This window comes from Phyllobates terribilis, unplaced genomic scaffold (genome assembly GCF_046119375.1).
Source record: "Phyllobates terribilis strain yellow unplaced genomic scaffold, ASM4611937v1 Scaffold_8__6_contigs__length_399053987, whole genome shotgun sequence".
Classification (NCBI taxonomy): domain Eukaryota; kingdom Metazoa; phylum Chordata; class Amphibia; order Anura; family Dendrobatidae; genus Phyllobates; species Phyllobates terribilis.
In genome coordinates, this window is record NW_027362768.1 from 319902872 (window position 1) to 319925924 (window position 23053).

At 37.4% G+C, this 23053-nt stretch overlaps 1 protein-coding gene across 3 annotated transcripts in view; it reads right to left on the minus strand.

Moving 5' to 3' along the window:
- Nucleotides 1-22052, minus strand: part of WNT5A (Wnt family member 5A) — a 51005-nt gene extending 28953 nt beyond the window's left edge. The window contains exons 1-4 of one of the 3 annotated variants that reach the window (XM_073644590.1): nucleotides 22032-22052; nucleotides 7398-7531; nucleotides 6198-6445; nucleotides 172-464 (exon numbers count right to left, since the gene is read on the minus strand). In XM_073644590.1, the coding sequence (XP_073500691.1) occupies nucleotides 172-464; nucleotides 6198-6445; nucleotides 7398-7477 (621 nt within the window). In that variant the 5' untranslated portion in view covers nucleotides 7478-7531; nucleotides 22032-22052. Of the gene's footprint in view, nucleotides 1-171; nucleotides 465-6197; nucleotides 6446-7397; nucleotides 7532-7760; nucleotides 7903-12042; nucleotides 12790-22031 lie in introns of those variants that run through there. The other 2 variants (XM_073644589.1, XM_073644588.1) reach the window with 2 other exon arrangements.
- Between the last annotated feature and the right edge of the window lie 1001 nt (nucleotides 22053-23053).

The following is a 23053-nucleotide window of genomic DNA, read 5'->3' on the forward strand; positions in this document are numbered from 1 at the left end:
TTGAAGACCTCCCAGGCTAATTTTGGCAGGATACTAGCCTGGCAAAATCACATGTGACTGAAAAATGAACTTAAGGGGGCTTGAGGTCCTGTGGTTGGGTAGAACTATATAATACAATTTTGCCAATACCAATTTAAGTCATGTTGATTGCAATAATTAAAAATGCCTTACCCTTCTCCCAGCTTCATTGTTGTGCACGTTCATTACGATCCTGGCGTTATCGTAGGATCCCTTCTGATAGATTTTCTCTCGTTCCCTTGCATCCACAAATTCCTTAGAAAACCTGTAGCCATAGTCTAGATTATCCCCGCAGCCACCCCACAGCCAATCCCGGGGTAGATCCTTCGGACGAGCTGCTCTGCTGCATCCACATGTTGAGAGCTCCCCCTCTCTGCATGCTCTGCTGACAGCGTTCACCACTCCCGCGGCGCTGATCGCATAGGTGAATGCCGTCTCTCTGCTCCCTGCAAAATAAGAATGCAAGAAAAACAGAAAATGAGTGCGATTAGTCCAAAAATATCATAGTCTAGTACAGGAGCGGACACAGACAGAAGAGGGCGCCTGTGCAAGAATATATGGGTCCTTTGCAGCCCAATAACTCATCATAATGCATAATTCCAACTTCTTTGGGGGTGATATTGACCCCTTTATCTCTTGGTTGCACAAATAGTATGTCCACCCCTGGTCTAGTACACAACTAGAAACCATCATTAAAGTGAATGAAGCCGAGCTCCAGTACTAAATACAACTTTTGTACAGGCTCGGCGCCATTTTTTATTTTTTTTTAGAAGCCATTTATTCTAATTCAAGACAACCAACTTAAGAGAAGATAAAATTAAATTGTTGCAGTGCTCATAATCAGGGTTGGCACCAGTGATAGATAGGGCATGGTAGACGGAGAACTCAGAGACTTTGTGACAAACAGCCACAGATTCCTAAAGGACTGTTTACAAAGGCTGATCATCGGGAAACGAGCATTCACCGGAATGCTCATTTCTAATTATCAGCCCATCTAATCAGGTCTCCAAATAAGTAAAATGCTTGTCCATTGAGTGCAAAGAATTTTTTTTTAAGCAGGTGATGTGCTGCCGATAATACAATCGTTCTGTGAACATAGAATATCATGTTAATGATAGTTCTGTACACAGGATTGTGGTCAGGAGTCTGAACAGATCATTAAATGCCCACTGATTGACTTGCGGGTAACAATAATTTAATGGTTGCGATTATACCATGTAAGCCTGGCTTAAAAGGTGACACTGTACAAAATGGAGGTCATCAGTTGAAAAGCATACACATACAGTGTCAGACTGGGCTGCCAAGGACCCACCAGTAACCAACTCCGGACCCCACTTTTTCAGCTACATGCAAATGTGACATTATCCTCAATCACAAATTTATATAACAATAATCTGGGTAGATTGATAAATGAATAAGATGCTGCCTTTGTCTGTACATAGTGATTCAAGTATATTGTGCCAAGTACTGCTTATATAAGAGGGTGGTGGCCCACCGGAGGATTCTCCTGCTCTCCCGTGAGCCAGTCCAAGCCTGTACACATATGTATGGGAACGTCAAACTACATGTAGGGTTGAAATCAGCACGTTGGTATACGCTAGGGTCACTGAGATTGGGGGATAATGAGTGTCTTATCAAACAACACTTTATTTCAAGCCAAAAGATGGGGGGGAAAAAAAAAAATATATATATATATATATATAAAATTTTATTTCCCCCCGCCCACAAGGGATATATCTCACAAAAATAAAAGTTACTTAATATAAGTTATATAAAAAAAAGGTATAAAAGCAAACCACAAATGATAAAAGGATAAGGCTTACAAGAGATATAAAGTAATGTATATACAATAAGCCATATAAAAAAGGTATAGAATAAAGGTATATAAAAGTCATAAAATACTTTGAAACTTTTAAACACTTAAAAATAATGTTTGATGATTTAAGATTTTAAGCAGCCTGATATTCATAAATATTAGGGCATTCTCAGATTACGCCCCCTAATAGGCACCTTTTGTAACTGCAGGTTGAAATAGTTTAGCCAATTTATCTCTTAATCAAAAAGTGGAGAGGGTTCATGGGGTGGAAGTAATTTTGAGCTTTTTCAAAACTTTATTCCCACACTAGTTCCCATTAAATGAAAACAAGATGATTTGAGAAGTTACATGTGCAGAGGGTTACAATAACTGCACTTAACCGACTTTCCAAAATAAATGTCAGGCAGAAATAAAAACACAAGATCCTTAAATCTGATATCTTCTTTTTTTCTTTTCTTCTTTTTTTTTCTGTTTCTTCCTATCAAACTTTGTGCCATCTCATTCTTACATTGAATTAAAATCATCTCAGTGTTTATCTCTAAATGGCCTTTAAAAGCATTGAAATGGAGAATTTAACCCGAAAGCCTGCAGAAGGTTTGTATTAAATTAAGAAACAAGTTCTGTTCACTTTGTGTAATGTGAGTGTTCTGTCCATATGAATGCCATATTGTCCACAGTCCTATAGAAATGCCATAGGCCATCTGAAATCCAAGGAGAAAGTCAGGATTCGGCAATGAATATAAACCGCTTTAACTAATCTGACCCCATAGAATTTATTGGAGTGCGAGGTGACCACAGTGTAATTCGCCTTTAGAATTTAAAGATTAATAAATATTTTGAATTCTAGGAAGTTTAGAACTTTTTAAAACTCTGCCCATCAGAAAATAAAAAAATGAATAGTACATAAAAAAGGCAATTAAACATTATTGGGTTTTTTTGGCGTGTAGATAAAAAAATTTCTTTTATTTCTTATTTATCTTTACAGCTTTTGCTTGTTTCCTTTCCTTTTTTACACTATTGTTTTATTTTCTATGTATTGGAATCAAGTGGCTTGGAAAGCAAATGTCATTAAATAGTTACTGTTTTGCCTGTCCATTGTAAACATAAAAAAAATAAATAAAATTAAATATTTGTTTTAGAGCTATTAATAATTTTATTATTTTATTTTTAGAGTTAATATTTTATTCCTTCTTTTAGCGCTAATATTTTTTTTTTATTATTATTATTTTTAGCGCTATTTTATTCCATTTTAGAGCTGGTATTTTTTTCTTTATTATTTTTAGCACTAATATTTTATTCCTTTTTATTATTATTTTTAGCACTAATATTTTATTCCTTTTTTAGCATTAATATTTTATTCCTTTTTTACTTAGGGCTATTTTATTCCTTTTTTTATTATTTGTTAGTGCTAATATTTTACTTTTTTTTTATTATTTGTAGCACTAATATTTTATTCCTGTTTTAGAGCTAATATTTTATTATTTTTTTTTAGTATTTTTAGCTCTAATTTATTCTTTATTATTATTTAGCCATTTTTCTTTTTTTACAGCTAATATTTTCTTCTTTTCCAATTTTTTTTTTTTTAAACCACATTTGATGGAATCTAAAGAAATAAAATACAAAAATGTCTATTTTCTCATTGTTCACTCCATTACAAGCAGCTCTCAGTATTTCCTTTTCTATCAAACACAGGGAAACAATTGCGAAAGCATTGGATGATTTTTTTTTATATTGGAGACAGATGCAAATGATGAAAAATTTCATTATGTAACAAAAATTTTTTAGATAAAGAAAAAAGGAAAAAAAAATGCTTAAAAGAAATAGAACATAAAATGTGCATAGATTGGTTTGGTCCTAGATGTGGACTTCTGACAAACAATACAAAATATAATTTATCTGCACTTTTGATAGGAAAATACACAGCGTATATTCTTTGATAATTGTAGGAGACATATTGATATATGGAATTACCAAAAATGGCAGCAAAGTGCCTATAAAAGCACATTAATTCTGTAATGCATATCATCTTTAAAGCTGAGCAATTTTACATTTCAGCTAATTTCCCAGAAATAAAAATCATACAACTGGTTCCCCCACCCCCTAAACTTTATGAAAGTTAAATAAAGTCTGAGAGTCCAGTTTCTAGCCCTGGATGAATAGCCCCTTCTCTATCCCCAGTCTGGGACGCCGCCTCCAAATACCTATTAAGCCCTCTTAGCGTAGCAGTTAGTTTAAGTGGCTAATTGCCCTTATAAATTACTTCTTGTTTAAGAAATAGGTTTATGCCGGGATATTAGAGAGATTTGAAATCTAGAAGAAATAGTCTGGAGCGTTCAATCCCCCCAGGATTGAGACTGTCACAACCTGCAGGGTGGATCCATTAAAGAGTGGAGATGTGCAAAGAGGACTTCACACCACACGTGTAAACAAGATGGAACAGAAAAGGGTGAGAAGACCAGAGAGGTGGGATCATGTCGCAACACAGCTCAGACTCTGCAGAAATGGTAGGTGTGAAAATAGGATAATACAATAATGCCTTATAATAAGGTCATTAAAGTGGGGCAGGAACCGGAGATTCATGATGGATTTTACGGCATTATATCGTTTCATCATCATTAATCTATAGGTGACTAGCGAGGAAGGCCACGTTCCCAAGCGCTGCGATTTTTCTGCAAAAATTCTGCAAGCAAAAGTGATGTGATAAACTCATGTCCAATGTGCGTTTAAAGATGTAGCAGAGCGCTAATTATTTTTTGCCACATATGGGAAGAAAAAAAAAATTATAAAAATTTAAGATTGCACTTTTTGGGCAAGCACGGTGGCTCAGTGGTTAGCACGGTTGTTTTGCAGCCCTGGGGGTCCTGGGTTCAAATCTCACCAAGGATAACAACTGCAAGGAGTTTGTGTGGGTTTCCTCCAACACGTCAAAAGACATACTGATAGGGAATGTAGATTGTGAGCCCCAATGGGGACAGCGATGATGATGTCTGTAAAGCGCTGTGGAATATGATGGCGCCATATAAGTGAGTAAAATAAATTAAGTCTAGAATCTCTGCACTAGGAAAATGCTGTATCAAAAAAAGTATCAAAGAAAGGGTAAACACACAAAAGAAGTAACCAATAGCGCAACATATATTGAAGATTACTATTACGGATTTTGGTGCAGACACCTGTATGCGAATATAGCCTAAGGAAAACTAGAATAATGCAATAATCAAAATAAGGGAAGCAGAATGAGGCTTTTCTTTAGAACATCCTGCATTACATCAAATCTGGAATCCATATTAATCAAACGTAGCCATGCTGGGAATTGTAGTCCCAAATATGCCATATGCCATACCAAATACGGTAGATATATAGACTAGATACATTAGCTTGAAAAGGGTCCTTATCTAGACCAAATTTTGACAGACATAGATAGAAAGATACATAGATAGATAGATACATAGATAGATAGATAGATAGATACATAGATAGATAGATACATAGATAGATAGATACATAGATAGATAGATAGATAGATACATAGATAGATAGATACATAGATAGATAGATAGATAGATAGATAGATAGATAGATAGATAGATACATAGATAGATAGATAGATAGATACATAGATAGATAGATAGATACATAGATAGATAGATACATAGATAGATAGATACATAGATAGATAGATACATAGATAGATAGATAGATAGATACATAGATACATAGATAGATAGATAGATACATAGATAGATAGATAGATAGATAGATACATAGATAGATAGATAGATACATAGATAGATAGATACATAGATAGATAGATACATAGATAGATAGATACATAGATAGATACATAGATAGATAGATAGATAGATAGATACATAGATAGATACATAGATAGATACATAGATAGATAGATACATAGATAGATAGATACATAGATAGATAGATACATACATAGATAGATAGATACATACATAGATAGATAGATACATACATAGATAGATAGATACATACATACATAGATAGATACATAGATAGATACATAGATAGATACATAGATAGATACATAGATAGATAGATACATACATACATAGATAGATACATAGATAGATACATAGATAGATAGATACATAGATAGATAGATACATAGATAGATAGATACATAGATAGATAGATAGATAGATACATACATAGATAGATAGATACATACATAGATAGATAGATACATACATAGATAGATACATACATAGATAGATAGATAGGAGCCACCACAATGAGCAAATAAAAAAATGTTTTACCTAAATCAAACTGGTATAAAATCCTAACAGCTATAAAATTAAATCCAGATATTAAGCATTAGTTGTGTTCTTACCTATCTGCATGACTCTGCCAAACACGGAGGTGTTGTCCACTGTGCTGCAGTTCCACCTCCTGTGCCTGAACTGGTACTGGCACTCCTTGATGCCCGTCTTCGCCCCCTCCCCGATGTACTGCATGTGGTCCTGGTAGAGCTGGCACAGCTTCTTCTGCCCTTGTGAGAGCCCCGATAACTGACTGCACAGAGGCTGTGCCCCGATAATGTACACCTCTGGGAGCTGGACGGGGTTCATGGCCAGAGACCTGTGCAAACACAGCATAGAGTCACTCATCAGTACAGACGCGATCTGATTGTATGAACGATCTATTTCCAATATACAGCAATAACTTACAATGTAACATAGAAGAATAGGCACAGTTACACAGTTATCTGCGCTGGTTTTTCACCCTTTGGTGCTGATATAATTGCATGTACCAATTACAATACATATATTGCATCTTTATGGTGCACTAGAACAATGAACTAGTTAAAAATGCAAAGGATGCAAATGTATAAACACCTAGCATAGTGCAACCACTACAAAAACACATCAGCGATTCGATCGCTCATACAATCTCTTTGAAATACACCTCAAACAGTGAACTAGAATTCAGCAAAAAAGGCAAAGAAAGGGCTAAATCGACCACTTGTCTTAATAAAATAGAGATCTGATCGTTTTTACCAAATATAACAGATACATCTCATTCTCACTGGGTACTAAAACTAAGGGCAAATTAAAAAAAATTGCTAAACGATAAGAATGTTTAACTACTGCAAAACACAAGGTCGATTTGATCGTTCATACAATCTACTGCAAATACACATAATTCTGTGTGATAAAATATGCCAAAGCCAAGATAAAAAATGATTAAAAAAGGATGTGCAGAGCGTCATCGCCGACACTTGCTACTACAATGACGATCTGATCGCATGTGCCATCTACAGCAGATACGTGGCATAGTAACTGTGCAATACAAAAAAGGTCTAATAAAATAAAATGTATCTTAGTGTAATTGACAGCTTAACAGTGATTAGAGAGCAGCACAATCCAACCAGACACGAAAAGATCGTTCAGACGATCTATAGCAATGGTATCGGTCATGGTGCAAAAAAAGAAAAAAAAAATCTACATATATCAGGCAGTTATCAAACAGAGCAGTAATACAACACAATGGCTGGAAAAATCTAGGAAACAGGAATATAAAATGTGCTCACCACCAAGAACTGGCGTCCACCACCACCTGCGAGATGCAGGACAATGTCAGGAGGAGGACCAGGAGATAACTGGAGATCATGGCTCCCCCGGGTACCCTAAAACCTCCTGCCTTCAATAACAGTCCCAAGGAAGGCTGAAAAATAAAAAAAAGTTCAACTAAACATAAAGTATAAAGTTGTGTTTACATATTATGGTTAAATATTTACAATAAATATAAAACAAGTTAAAACATGAAAAGCAGTGATACATAATGTACTAATGCAATAGTAGTAATACATTTATATTATAATATATATTATATATATTTATTAGTGTAGTGCGTGATGAGGTTGAGCAGGGACACCACTCAGCTTTCCACCTACACAGTGACTGGCAGCCTGTGTGTCCATGCTCTGCATCAGTCCCTGCAGGGTCCCTGTGTGTGAGGATCTCCAGTGTCTGTGCCTGCTCTGTGTACTTGTTGGTATCATTTATATGTGCTAATAGATTTACAAAGGATGTCCAAACCCTGAGACAGGGAAGCTCTAACGAATAACATTTGGATTAAGCAATCCCCCAGCTGCCAGCAGCAGCCGCACATCTGCTCCAGGCCCTGCTGCTGCTGCTGCTGCTCTCACACTCATACTGTACAGCTCCAGACATTTATTACATGCACTGACTCAGGTCTTGAAAGCAAAGTTACAAGTGGACTAGAAAGCAAAACTGAATCAGACAACTAGATCTTGCATTAACAAGGATATTCTCTTTTATTAAAACTTCACTTTTTTTAGCTGCCCCATTCTTTCCTATTATCAGCAGAAACACAAAGGCCAGCAGCCTCTGTCCTACCTCATCTGGTTTTACTTCTCCAGGAGATTCCAGCAGGAGACCTGTGAAGAGGTGCAGCTACTCCCAGCAGTTACTATACTGGGCCCATCACAGCCTTCATCGTGTCTGCTCCCTGCTGCCAGTTATTTATTACTAGCTCTGCTGAACAAGTTATACATTCCCTGTTCACCATCTTCATCCTCCTCCTCAGCTTTGTCTATAGACTACTTACATAGTGACAACTATCTACCACCTCTGATTATTATATTAATTCTAGAAAGTCACAAGTGATGATAGATTACATCGCTTCATAGCAGCATATTCTCTGGTAAATTATACTGAATATATTGCATTCAGCTATAATGGAGAATTACACTAGCAGTATATATTTACAGACATTATATCATACTGCTACACTATAGTAATGTATTTTATATAGCAGCACTACAAGACTGCACTTTGTCAGTCACATATTATGCTTTATTCAATATATTATACTAGAATTTTGCATATAATTGCAATATATAATACTGAGCATCTATGATTAATCCAATGGAGTATATAGTATATTATTGGATTTTAAACACTTCACTATGTCAATAGAATAGTAAATTGATCTAATCACACATATAAATATTACACACACACACACACACACACACACTAGTAGTAGATTGAAAGTAACAATATATAATAGCATATAGCAGCATTATATATACACACACACACATTATAAACACACAATGCTACTATGTACTAATATATTATTGTGCTGTTACTTTCAACCTACTACTAGAATAGTGATATATAATGTGTAAAAAATATAATTTTACACACATTATATATTACTATATTCTAGTAGTAGATTCAAACTAACAGCACAATATATATTAGTATATAGCAGCATTGTGTATACATTACACACACAATGCTGCTATGTACTAATATTCCTGCTATTACTTTCAATCTACTTCTAGAACATAGTAATATATAAATTATGTATATTTCTATAGTCTAATAGGATATTGAAAGTAATAGCACAATAATATATAGATGTATACATTATATGCATGTGCTATATAATGCTGCTATGTACTAATATATTTTGTTATATTGTGCTGTTCAAATACTAGAATATAGTAATATACATAATGTGAGTATGTGCAATATGTACATATATATCACGCATGTATTTTAATGTATTCTAGTAGTAGATTGAAACCGCACAATATACATTAGCACATAGCAGCATTATTATATATTAATTATATTGTGCAATATATTGCATATAACAACTGAGTTTCTTAATGTACATTATACCGACTTATTATTATAACCTAACCACCTTTTCTAACACATCCTAACCTTCGCATGATCAAATGAAAGAATACAGAAAAAGACAGACATCACCAGAATTACTGCAGATGCCACTTAACTGAACACATTAATTGTCAGTAGATATTTAGTTTTCATCAACCTCTAAACAAAAAAAGGAAAGTATATATAGAGGAGCAACTATAGAATAAACTATCATAATACATATGGTGATCAAACCTTTCCATAGAAAGTCTTCACCTTGCACCTTCCTATTAGCAGCTTGTGACACATTCATCGAAAAGTAAATATTTTGATTAGAATGAAATCTGAACATTCGGGAATTGTTTCTCCAGACATTTAACCAGCTCACAGATTCTATATACATTTCTTACACTTTTCTTAAGATTTTTAAACTTTACTTCGATCTGTTATTAGTTATTTTCTTGGTCTCTAATTACAATTTGTGCATCAGATCTATAAATCCTTATAAATCGTTCTAAACAGTTTTCTTATAGACACTATTACCGAATGGGAGCCCTTCTTTTGAGCTAAACAATCAGTCACCATCAATTCTAAAAAAATTGTTTTTTTACGACAGAAAATAAATATTTCACAGATTTTTTTTTGTGGGACAGATCTTATTATAATTAAGTTCTCCCTTTAGATCACAAAGCGGCCACTTCCGTTCACGCTTTATACCGACTTTTGTACAGACATCTGCCACAAGAGGGCGCTCTCCCTGCACCGTGAAATCTTTAGAGAGGAAAAAAGTGCAATTAATTTAAACTTTTTTTTTGTGGGGGAAGGGAGAGGAGAGAAAAGAAGAAAAAAAAAAGTTGAGAAGGGGGGTACTTGTCAAAAGTGGCATACAGGAAATTTATGATTACAAGAAACTGTTCTGGATACACAGACTTCAGGAGACCAAGCAAATTGGGATTAAGTGGATAAAAAAAGCATCTACTGTGGCTGATTGTGCACTGCACCCTAACTAGGATGTTAATAATAAAATATATTGCACAGCCATCAGGTATATTTCTCTTTAAGAGATAGAGGGGGGGGGGTAGATATTCCTGGTATTTAGATATGTAAAGTCCTCTATTGTCAGGATCACTGTCTTGTGTTCCTTGTCCACTTAATGAGATAAGTGAGATGTTGACCAGGGTAACAGATGCCAAAAGGAATAATCACTTTCTAAGTGACAAATCTCCTAATTGTTTGTGCAAGAAGCAGATTAGGTATCAATTGAAAATCATTAACAAGTTCAACTAGACCTGAGGCCATGTACAAGGTAAAAGACTCATTCCATCAAGAACCTTGAATCCTAACAGTAATTCAGATTTGATACATTGTATCCATAAGGAGGGAGATGTAACCTATAGACAATGGAGTCTAATTTAGTAGGTTTAAGAAAGTCCCAATATGATTTTCTTTTACAGACTTGAAATATAAAAATGTAGGAATTCCCTAAACTGTATATCACAAAAAGTTTACTAAAATGGGGCTTTTTTTTTTTTTTTTTTTTTTTTTAAATAACAATGATTGCAGTTACAGCTCTGGTCAATAGGAGGCAGCAAAGGTTGCAGTTTGCTCAGAACTTACCTCTTTCTTAGGTTTACCTTCTTACTTTTACATAGAGGATGCCTGATTGAAGTATACATAAATAATGGGGCGAGTCATAGTCTTTGACCACCTGCACTGGGTGAAAGCCTTCAAGTTCAATGCTTCTAGTACCATAGTAAAAGTGTTATGAGTTCACTCAGTAACAAGTATGTGGAATTCCAGGGCACAAATGTTCTACATGGAGCCACAAATGTGCAACATCCCCCCCTCCCATTCCAACATATTGAGCCATGTTGTGAGTTTTAGGAACACGTGCAATAAAACCAGCCCTGGTGCTATTGTCTACCCTATGTAGCCTGTCTGGGAGGGAGGAGATCCTGGCTTAGAGTCTAGGTGTAAAGTGGGACCATCTTTGTCTCAAATTCCATGTGTTCTGTTAAGGAACATTTGCACAGGAGACTCCAAAATAAACTCTCAGGGTCTCGGTTTGAACTTGTAGTGACAAATTGGAGAAATGGTCTAAGTTCCCTATCCCTACTATTGACCATAAAACAAGACCACATCTACTCCAGTGATTATTTTAAATGAAGTCTACTTTTTTCTTTTTTTTTTTTTTAGGAATATATGATATAAAAAGTAATACAAAGTGGGTAAAACTTGTGTGTGAAGCCATTCAGCTGAGAACATATTGAGTTACTCATTGCTTTGTTTCATTGACTGTAAAGAAGGTGAAGAACACTAGAAGAACCATCAACATCTGAAGTTTTGGAGACTTTTTGGTTGAACCTTGAAAGCACAAAGGCAAAAAAAAGCCACAGTAAGGTCCTGGTAACATCTAGTAAGACATCTATGAGGGCTCTACAGTAAGGTGGGACAAGTGTAGAAGTTTTTTTTTTCTTCACCTCTGGAAAATAATCATCTACAAAGTATAGAAAAGACTTGGTCTGCGCAGAGACTCACCTTCATTATGGTCACACTGGTGGTAGGACAATGTTATAATCCAAAACAGATTAAATCCAAAAAATAACTGAACTTGATCCCCCTTAGAATAAAAAGACCCCCCTACAGCAAAGGGAGAGGATTTGTGTGTAATCCCCGATGAGTGAAGCTCCAAAGACTTTCTTCAGGTTCCTCCTGTTTTTTTAGAAGCCACCCTGGTAGCTGTACCAATAGTAAATCCTGTTTTCTAGGTGAATTGGAGATCCTTTCCAAGGTTGACCACTTTTTGGGTTTTTTTTTCCTGGAGATCCAGAGACAAGTATATGGAGCATTCCGAACTTGACCAAATATCCCACAGAATGAATCTGTCCCTCCTTATAGAAGTATGAAACCCACCTATGCAGCCCCCAACAGTGTTGGTGGTATTCTCAATGTGTTCATCAAAAGTGATCAAGGGGAGACAGAACTTCACAGCCTGGAGGAGAAAGTGGAGGTGGGTGACAGCACCCCTGGTCTCATCAGATGGCGCAGACTTGGTGTCATGTCAATGAACTGGGGCAGGGTGCGCAAAATCCGCTCCTCCAGGATGAATGCACCCAGCACATGGAGTTCCCCTTTAAATGTGACTTGCGCAGATCTGGCTTCCCATACACAGGTCTGGAGGAGTCCAGGACAATCCCTCAGTGCACGGAGCTCGGGGGTCCGACTGCGCCCTCTGTGCGCCCAGCTCTCTGCTCTCTCCAGCTCTCACTGTGGAAACTTCAGCAGCCAGAGCTGGGAAAACTTCAAGGGCGCGCATGCGCGCTGAGTCCACCTATTGCAGGCTGCAGCCATCTAAACTGGATGTACATTGTACTGGTAATTATCTATCCGGCAGGAATGAGGGGGTCTGTGCTGCAGCCACAGGGGGGCATGTTCCAGAGCAGGCAGCAGTCATGGAATATTCATGAAGTGCACTCACAAAGCAGCAGGTATATGGCTTCTGAGTGACTGAGCAGGATTAACTCTTTCGGGGATGGACTACTATAGAGAAGACAGCTGTCAAAAAGTTTGATGTTATGACGTCATGTTGCATGACATGATGCCATACTTTTTTTTCTGATTTAATGCAGGCTTTTATTTGTGGGGCATCTTGTCCTGTTTTTTTGGAAAGATTTCACAATGTAGATAATTTAAAGGGCTGGTCCGAAACTAGCACTGATTTAATGCTAAATGCCTATCTGTTTAATGTAATAATCTAATCTCTATTTCTAATATACTTTAATTAAAAATGTCTTACCGTTCCTCCTCTACTCCTAAGGCCTCATTCACACATCCATGTCGCATCTGTTTTTTTTTTCATGGACACTATACGTGTCCATTATAACCTATGGTGCAATGGACAGGTCGGTACAGAACACACGGATGGCATCGGTGTACAGTCCGTGCGCCATCCATGTTTAATATTGCAAAGTATAGGAGAAGCTTTGTAATGTATTTCTTTCTTTATCCATCCTTGAAAAACAGGGATGACACTGATGGTAATCACGGACACATGGATGGGAAAAACGGACAGACGGATGGCACTGATCATAATAAAGGACACACAGATGGCACTGATCATAATATTGGACACACGGATGGCACTGATCATAATAACGGACATACGGATGGCACTGATCATAATAAAGGACACACGGATGGCACTGATCATAATAACGGACACATGGATAGCACTGATCATATTAAAGGACACACGGATGGCACTGATCATAATAAAGGACACATGGATGGCACTGATAATAAAGGACGCACGGATGGCACTGATCATAATAAAGGACACATGGATGGCACTGATCATAATAAGGGAAACACGGATGGCACTGATCATAATAAAGGAAACACGGATGGCACTGATCATAATAACGGACACACGGATGGCACTGATCATAATAACGGACACACGGATGGCACTGATCATAATAAAGGACACACGGATGGCACTGATAATAAAGGACGCACGGATGGCACTGATCATAATAACGGACACATGGATGGCACTGATCATATTAAAGAACACACGGATGGCACTGATCATAATAAAGGACACATGGATGGCACTGATAATAAAGGACGCACGGATGGCACTGATCATAATAAAGGACACACGGATGGCACTGATCATAATAAAGGAAACACGGATGGCACTGATCATAATAACGGACACACGGATGGCACACTTATGACACCAGTATGGGTTTTTCACATACGTGTTTTATACAGACGTGTGAAAGAAGTCGTATTGCTTTATTTCTTTGTTCCGACTATTCTGTGTGCACAATTTGTAATTGACATCACGTGTGATTTGGGCACAGGCATTGTCCCTGCTCTTCTATATTGGAATGAGTTGCTGTATCCTCTATGGAAAGTATTATCTACGTAAATACTTTTATGCTAAATAAGACAAAAGTGATACCTTTATTGGCTAACCAGAAAAATATTTGCAAGTTTTCAAAGAGCAAAGGCTTCTTCATCATGGAAAATAATAATTAATACACACAGATTTAGGGCATCTGCAGACGAGCGTATGAAAAATCATTCGGGTTTCATCCAGAAAACTCAGACAATTTTTTTTCTATCTTTCAGCTATGTGCCATTCACGTATCCATTTTTTTACGTTCATTTGTCATCCATGTGTATGTTTTTTTACGGCTGTGTGTCATTCATGTATCCGTTTTTACGTCCGTGTGTCATCCATGTGTCTGTTTTGTACGTCAGTGTGCCATCCGCGTGTCCGTTTTTTACGTCCGTGTGCCATCCGTGTGTCCGTTTTTTACGTCAGTGTGCCATCCACGTGTCCGTTTTTTACATCAGTGTGCCATCCACGTGTCCGTTTTTTACGTCAGTGTGCCATCCACATGTCCGTTTTTTACGTCAGTGTGCCATCCATGTGTCCGTTTTTTACATCCGTGTGTCTGTTTTGTACGTCCGTGTGCCATCCGTGTGTCCGTTTTTTACGTCAGTGCGCCATCCGTGTGTCCGTTTTTTACGTCAGTGTGCCATCCACGTGTCCGTTTTTTACGTCAGTGTGCCATCCACGTGTCCGTTTTTTACGTCAGTGTGCCATCCACGTGTCCGTTTTTTACGTCAGTGTGCCATCCATGTGTCCGTTTTTTACGTCCATGTGTCATCCGTGTGTCCGTTTTTTATGTCCATGTGCGATCCATTTTCACACAGCTACATTGAAACATGTACATGATCACATGCACATTCCTAGGTTTAGAATAGAAATCTATCCTTAAAAATTCGGGGGCTTCTTGGATATTCCGTGTGGGGTCTGATTTTTCAAGTAGTACACGCTGCGATTTTTTTTTTTTCTCATGACAAAAAAAAAAATCACGATCGAGAATAAAATGATTTATCTGAACAGTCCAATGAATAACGTGACAGTGGGCGGTCTGATTTAAATCCAATACGTTCGTCAGCATGAGCCCTTAATGGAAGCATGCGAAACAAAACGTCTCAGTGTGGCCAAGTTCACACCTCCCTATTTTCGAAAGACTGACAGCACTAGGATCAATGTTATTCAACTGGGCTGTTCATGTGAGTTTTTTGGTTTTTTTAACGAACCGAATCTGCACATGAAAAAAAAAAATTGCGGCAGACACTCGTTTCTTCTGTATGTCGCACGAGACTCGCCTATTCTAGTCTATGGGTGCGCAAAAAATAATAATGCCATATGTATTCACCGTATAGCATCTGATTTTTCCAAATACATTGCAGTTCTTTAACATAAGAAACTGTATTTGGTCTTGTAAATTTTAATAACTGCTGATGTATAAAAAGTAGACGCCAGGATTGTAGACGGATGACAAGCGGACAGTTTATTTTACACTCGTGTGATAATCAGATTTTGCACTTGCAGGCGTCTCAAAATCCTGCTGCATATTGAACTCAATGAGAACCAAAATGTTCTGGTTGGAAGTCAGAGCTTATTTACATAGGGGTGTAGCAGAGCTGAGTTTGTCCTTTAAATGTCATGCTAACTTTCGGAATTAAATCAGACTCATCTAAAGCCCTATAATATATTGTGATGTTCACTGACAAACTCAACTTTAACCATTCTGTTTCTTTTCTCTCTTTTCTTAGATCATCAAGACAACTTAGATGTATTAGTAGCATTCTTTATTCACACTTGGCGGTAAATGACCGCGAGCTCTGCTACATCTGTACAAGCACACATCTCTGGTGAGACTAGTCTCAGGTGTAAGACTGCAATAGTGAACTTGTAGCCATCCCTTCAATAATAGACAAAAAAAGTCCTGGTTGGAAGTCAGAAAACTATTGCATGTTGATGTAGCTGAGCTGGGTTTGTGCTCAATGCATTATGATTACTTTCTAAATTTAATCATACTCATCTGAAGCCCTTTAATGTGTTGTGGGGTTAGATTAGTCACCGACCATCACTACACCTCTTTCTCGAAGGGCAAGTGTATAAAAAAAATTGTTCAGTTTCATCCAGAAAAGTGGGACAATTCCACCCCCCCCCCCCTTGTCACCTAATCCTTTTTTTTTTCCTCAGCAGCTAATAACCGCTTACAGTTTCCCCATGTTACAGAATTGCAATGTATCCATAAATTGATATGGATGTTAGATTGTGGCTCAGATTTTTTTTCTGCGCCCCCATAGACTTGAATGGGAAAATTTCATTAAATTTACAGACGGAACTAGTGCATGCTGACATTTTTTTTTTTCACGCGCAGATTTGATCAGTGGGGAAAAAAGTATTTTATATATTTTTTTCTTAATTTTATATAAATATATTTATATATTTTTTTGTTTTTATACTATATATATATATATATATATATATATATATATATTATATATATATATATATATATATATATATATATATATATATTTTTTTTTTTTTTAAATAAAAACCAAATATATAAAAAAATTATATATAGTAGAAAATATAAAGTGAAGAAGAAATATTTGTATATAAATATTTTTTTTTCACTAAAATATATATATATATATATATATATATATATATATATATATATATATATTTTTTAAAAAAATGCTCATCTGCACTGCCCCATTGAATAACATTGGTCCAATTTTTCCACTAATGGCACTCGGACCAAAAATGTGGTTGTGTGACCGAGCCCTGGATTTTGCACCAGCAGACAACTCACATGGATCAGCGCTCTCTCACTGTCATCCTTCCTTTACATATGGTATCAAATAACAAATTGAGCTCTGCTGCATTTGTACAAGCACAGGCACACACACATCTCACAAGTCAATTAGTCTCAGGTGTAAGACTGCAATAATGAACTTGCAGCCACCCCCCTCGTCTCCAAAGCCAAGAACTGGTGCCAAGTGGCTTGGCGCTGAAGTCATGCATGCAGGCAACAGGAAGGAGAGCAAATCCCTCATATCATGTCCCAGGTACTACACCTTCCTCTCTTTGAAAATGGCATTATCAAGGCACAGTGAGAAAGTCAAACACAGCGGAGGAAATCTGTTCTCTATCAATATGTGGCATGCAGGATCCCAGTGCAAACAGAGCACCTGCCACCAGCCCAAACCCTGCAGACCTGCGGCCAGAAAGGGCACCGAGTGTTTGCTTAGGACACAGCCCTACCAGCTCCCTGCGCCAGCTCCAGCAATAAATAGTCTTTCATGGGATTTCTTACATTATATTATTGCTCATGGGAAGGAGATTGGGGTTTACGGTCCATAATAATCACTAAACTCCAACGCTATAATGTGATAATCAGATCTGCTGCCCTTTTACGATTGTTCTGATAATGGCCATAAAGATTGGAGCCTTCCCTCATTTCCTTAGGGCTCATTCACACAACCACATTTTCGGTCCATTAATAAAACAGACGGCACTTGGACCAATGTTGTTCAATGGGGCCGTGCAGATGAACGATTTTTTTTTTTTTTTTGGGGGGGGGGGGGTACACTAGTTTCTTTTTCGGAAATTGGATAAGTCTCACCCATTCATGTCGTATGGGTGTGCAAAAAAAAAAAACAAATCAGATGCCGCAGTATAACATTTGATTTATACGGCTACATTGCAATTCTGTAAGGCTATGTTCACACGTTGCGTTTTTTTTATGCAAATTTTACAGTACCAGCAAAGGCTATGAGATTTCAGAAATCTCATGCACACACATTGGTTTTTTTCCTGACTGATGTGGAAAACTGCTGTGGTTTTGCAACCTGCAACATGTCGCTTCTTTCAGCGTTTTTTCACCCATAGAAACAAAATAAGTGCAAAAAACGCAGGTATCAGGTTATGTTGCGTTTTTGGAGCAAAAAACTGAAGTTTAGTAGTGCTTTTTTTTTTTTTTTTTTTTTTTTTTTTCATGCACTAAACTTTATCAGCATGCACAAGAGACAAATGGACCTGAAAAGAAGCAGAAAACCTGCTTTTTGTAAGCAGCTTTTTTTTTTTACTGCCAAGAGAGCAGGTTTTGCCTGCAGAAAAAAGGTTTTGAAAAATGACTGGTAGGAAAAAAAAATGCATATCAATCAAAAGGCAGATCCTGATGAAAACTGTTCTAAAACTAGGCACTGTCCAATCAACAGGCTGCTAAAATGCTTTCAGAAAGAATAAAACCTTCCAAAACAGCTTCAAGAAAAGTTTCTCCCCAAAACATCTAGTTTTAGGCTACGTTCCCACAATGAGCTTCTGGTGAGTTTTTTTTTTATGTTGCAGATTTTCTGCCCGTATTAAGTAAATTAGATTACACTCGTTTAGCAGATTATTGATGCTGAGTATTTTGTCTCTTGTTGCTCTTTTTATGGTGTAAAAAAAAAAAAAAAAAAAAAAAAAAAAGCTGCTTTTTTAAAACTTCCTGATATTTGGCTTTGACAAAACTTTGATATCGTCAACTGCGGATTACATGCGTTTTTGATCCGTTTCTGCCCCAGAAATGCACTAAAAATGCATTTTATCTTTTTTACCTGTGAATTTTTTCACATCTCATGCAAGTCTATGGGAAAAATCCACAACAGGAAACTCAGTATACCGGCAAGAAAAAACTTGACATGTTGCGGATGTGAAACTCGCACCGCAGGTCACTTTATTCTGAGTAAAATAAAAGCACAGTGGGCAGGAGACTTCTATAAATCCCATCCACTTTGCTGGATCTGTAAGACGCAGCGAAAATCTTCAACGTCAAAAACTCATCATGCACACACAGCCTTGCGCTTTTTTCACAAGTGAGAATTTTTGCCTTAGTTTTTCATCAGTATTTGTAAGCCAAAACCAGGAGAGGAACAATCAGAGGAAAAGTATGATAGAAACACGTCACCACTTCTGTATTTTTGCCCCCACTCCTGATTTTGGCTTACAAATACTGATGTAAAATACTGACCAACTACTGAACGTGTGAACGTGGCTTAAAGGAGAGGAACACCAGAAACAAAAACCTGCTATACCCACAGCAAGAAAACATCACTAGCCTCAAAAATTACACAGAATACACCTATAGAATTTGATTGTAACTCATCACAGCCCCAAAAAAAACATTAAAAAAGGTGTAAAAATTGCCAGGAAAAAGGTCACTTTTTTTTTGTTTAAGAAAAGCCCTTTTAAGTTTTTATGTGTAAAGAAAAAAAATCTACTTTTTTACTTTTACTCCCCCCCCCCCCCCCATAAACGGCGCCACCACTCTTGTTAGTGGCCGTGTCTGGTATTGCATCTCGATCTAAATCAAGCAAAGAACTAGTGAGATTCAAAAGAACCCAAATAATTCTGATCAGGACGGTACAGTCTCTCATCTGCTGCAGATCAGTTTTTTAATGACGTCTTCATAGAGGAACTATTTATTGCCGTCGTGGCTAGCCTGCAGGTGTGTCGCTGAATAGCAGATATTAGTAGCCCAGCACAGGTTTTTATGGCCCACATACCTGAATTGGTCCCCTTTAGGAAGCTGCTTGCTGTTAGGTGTTAAGGGTCATTGCTGAAATCACTAGAATTAGCAGAAAATAGCACAGATCTGTCAATGAGTGAACTACAGCTACAATCACCTGAAATAAAACCTTCTATTGCCCCCTATAGCGTGCAATCCCAGGGGCCGGGGATACAGCTGCTCAAAGCAATAATGTCCTCAAATGTGTCCCGGACAAACCTCAATCCAATGCTGAGACACAGAATATTGAAATATTTGGCTTTAACAGTAATACAATTCTAGGACTACGACGAAAGACAACTATGGAACTACAAATCCCTGCAAGCTCGGCTTCCAAATCCAAAGCGTATGCAAAAAAAAAAAAGCCTCCAAAAATGTGCTGAACTACAAGTCCCTGCATACTCATCATTGCACAGATGATGGGAGTTGTAGGCACCGCGGGGCAGATTTATCAAAATATTACACCAGATTTTTTTTTTTGCCAAGTTTATTTTTACCACATTTTGTGCCAAAAACGATATATACTCAGAATTCAGGCGTGGTTAGTGAGAGTTGTAAAATGAGCTAGATTTATTATAGACGTGCGGCAGGTTTTTAGGTGTCAAATTCTGGTCTAAAATAAATCCTAAAAAGAAGCATAAAAAAAAAAATCTAAAGTGTTCACAAAGAGATTTTTTTGTAGTGGTTTTTGGTTCAAAATCATCCAAAAACTAATTGCTTGGAAAACTCAATTCCACGGATAATGCACTTTGCTGTTGGTATGGAGGATTCTTTTTTATTTAGAAAGAGTTTATTTCCCTGAAGAGGTTTCGAAAGCAACTGGTGAAAAAAAAAAAAAAAAAGTGTACGTCACTCCTTCTTTGAAGTAAATCAAAAGACTTCTAAAACGGCTTCAGGAAAAGAAAAAAAAACTTCCAACGCTCTTCAAAACCTCTTCAGGAACAGAAAAACTTCTCCAAAAAACTTTTCCTGATGTGGTTTCTGCTTCAAAATCTTTGTTTTTGAACATCTCAAAAAAAGTCAGTGTGAACATAACCCAAGGTGCCAAGATTCTCCAAAGACTACTGAAGGATCAGCAGCAAGAACTGTTTGCTTATTGAGGAACTACAAGTCCCTGCAAGTCTCTGCTGCATTCAGCTAAGCAAACCATTGTAGTTACATAATAGATACAAATCCAAAAAGTAAATAAACAAAGTAAATATGTAAATAATGTGTGTGCAAGTGTATCACAATAGAGTGTAGTACTACAAGTCCCTGCATGCCTTTGCTGCAATCGACCAGGCGAACTATTCTAGACGTCGTAGTTACATAATAGATACAAATAAACAAAACAAAGTAAATAAATATATGAAATATATGTGAGAGAGTATCAAAATAGTTTGTAGTACTACAAGTCTCAGTATGCCCTGCCTGTAAATTTACAAAGCACATTTCATTTGAACTTCTAGGTCAGCGGTCTGTTCTTCTGCCTGAAAAGCTGTAGTAGGACTACAAGTCCCAGATATGCCAAAAGAATCTTCGCAAATGACTGTGGACAGGCACCTGTAACTTATGTACACACTCTAATATATTGCATATGATTTGATCTGGGACTTGTAGTTCTACAACATCACAATGAGGATATTCCAAGACATCTATGTACTCTACTGTGGGACTTGTAGTTCTACACCTTCACAATGAGGATATCCTGAGACATCTATGTAGCCTACTATGGGACTTGTAGTTCTACACCATAACAATGAGGATATTCAGAGCCATCTATGTAGTCTACTATGGGACTTGTAGTTCTACACCATAACAATGAGGATATCCCGAGACATCTATGTAGTCTACTATGGGACTTGTAGTTCACCTGTTGGTGCATTACTGCTTATGAAAAGTTCAGCCAAACTACATTTCTTCTGTATAAACTACAAGATAGTAAAACCCTGGAGACTATTCAGCTGTTGTAGAACCATAAGTCCCAGCACAGCACAATATTCACTAATGAATGGTTAAAAAGACAAGAAAGTAATAATGTGAGAAAGAGTTTAGGGAAAGAATAAACGTTACAATGTAACCATGTAGAGGAAGCAGTGATGTACTTACTGGGCAGGCGGCAGGCAGCGAGTGTCAGCAGTGATGGGAGTGCAGCCGGTTATCTGTGGGCTCTGTCCTGAAACAACTGGGCAGAGGCTCCGTCTAATTACAACATGTGGGAATGAGACCGGCAGGTAAAATCCTCTAAGACGTCCAAACGAGATCTCAGAAATTGAGTTTTATTTTCCTGTGAGTATTAGACTGGAATTAAAGAGCCCTGTCATTATTTTCTCTGAATCCCATCTGGATAAACCCCAAATAATGTCTCGCTGGTCCCCAATCACTAGTGATCTCTAAACGTCACTAGATCCCATTGTGTGTTCAATTGGCAAAGAGAAGACAATAGACTCCCTAATGAGCAGGTCCATGCAAGAGGATGGATGTTATCTGTGTGTAATAGTTGTGCACAGGAAAGTATAAAAGTGTTGTAAGGATGAGTCGTTATTGCAGCACAACAGGAATGATCATGATGTCACAACTCTCCAATTATACTATATAGATTAGGAGGGAGCTAGGAGAACTGCAAGTACTAATGTGTAATGTTACACGCACGCTGCTAGGTTCAGATAGGGCGACACGGGTTTCATGAATTCTTTGGAATCCTGGGGGAACCGTTACTAAGGGCGACCATAGACCATGTGCTGCAGCTTCTCTCAGGCACACGATAGATTCAGTTGCTGACCAGACACATCTGACAAGAGTCTTTTTCAACAGTTTAACAGTGGAATTTAATCTGAAGCACGGCCAATGCAATTCAGGGATATAGCTGCAACAATCTTCATTACAGTACAGTCTGAGTTTCTTGACCAACCGGCTCCAGTAACAATAAAGTAGTTTCTTCACAAGGCACAGTATTACAGTCTCTTCAGTAGCATAATTCAGCACAGATTAGATCTCTTAGCAGCACACTTCTATGCATACACAATCACAGGCTTTTCCTTTACAAGGACACAATAGTACACCGCATTCTTTATCCTGCATGGTGATGGAGGGGGGAGGGTTTGATGAGGGAGATGATCCCTGTGACACAA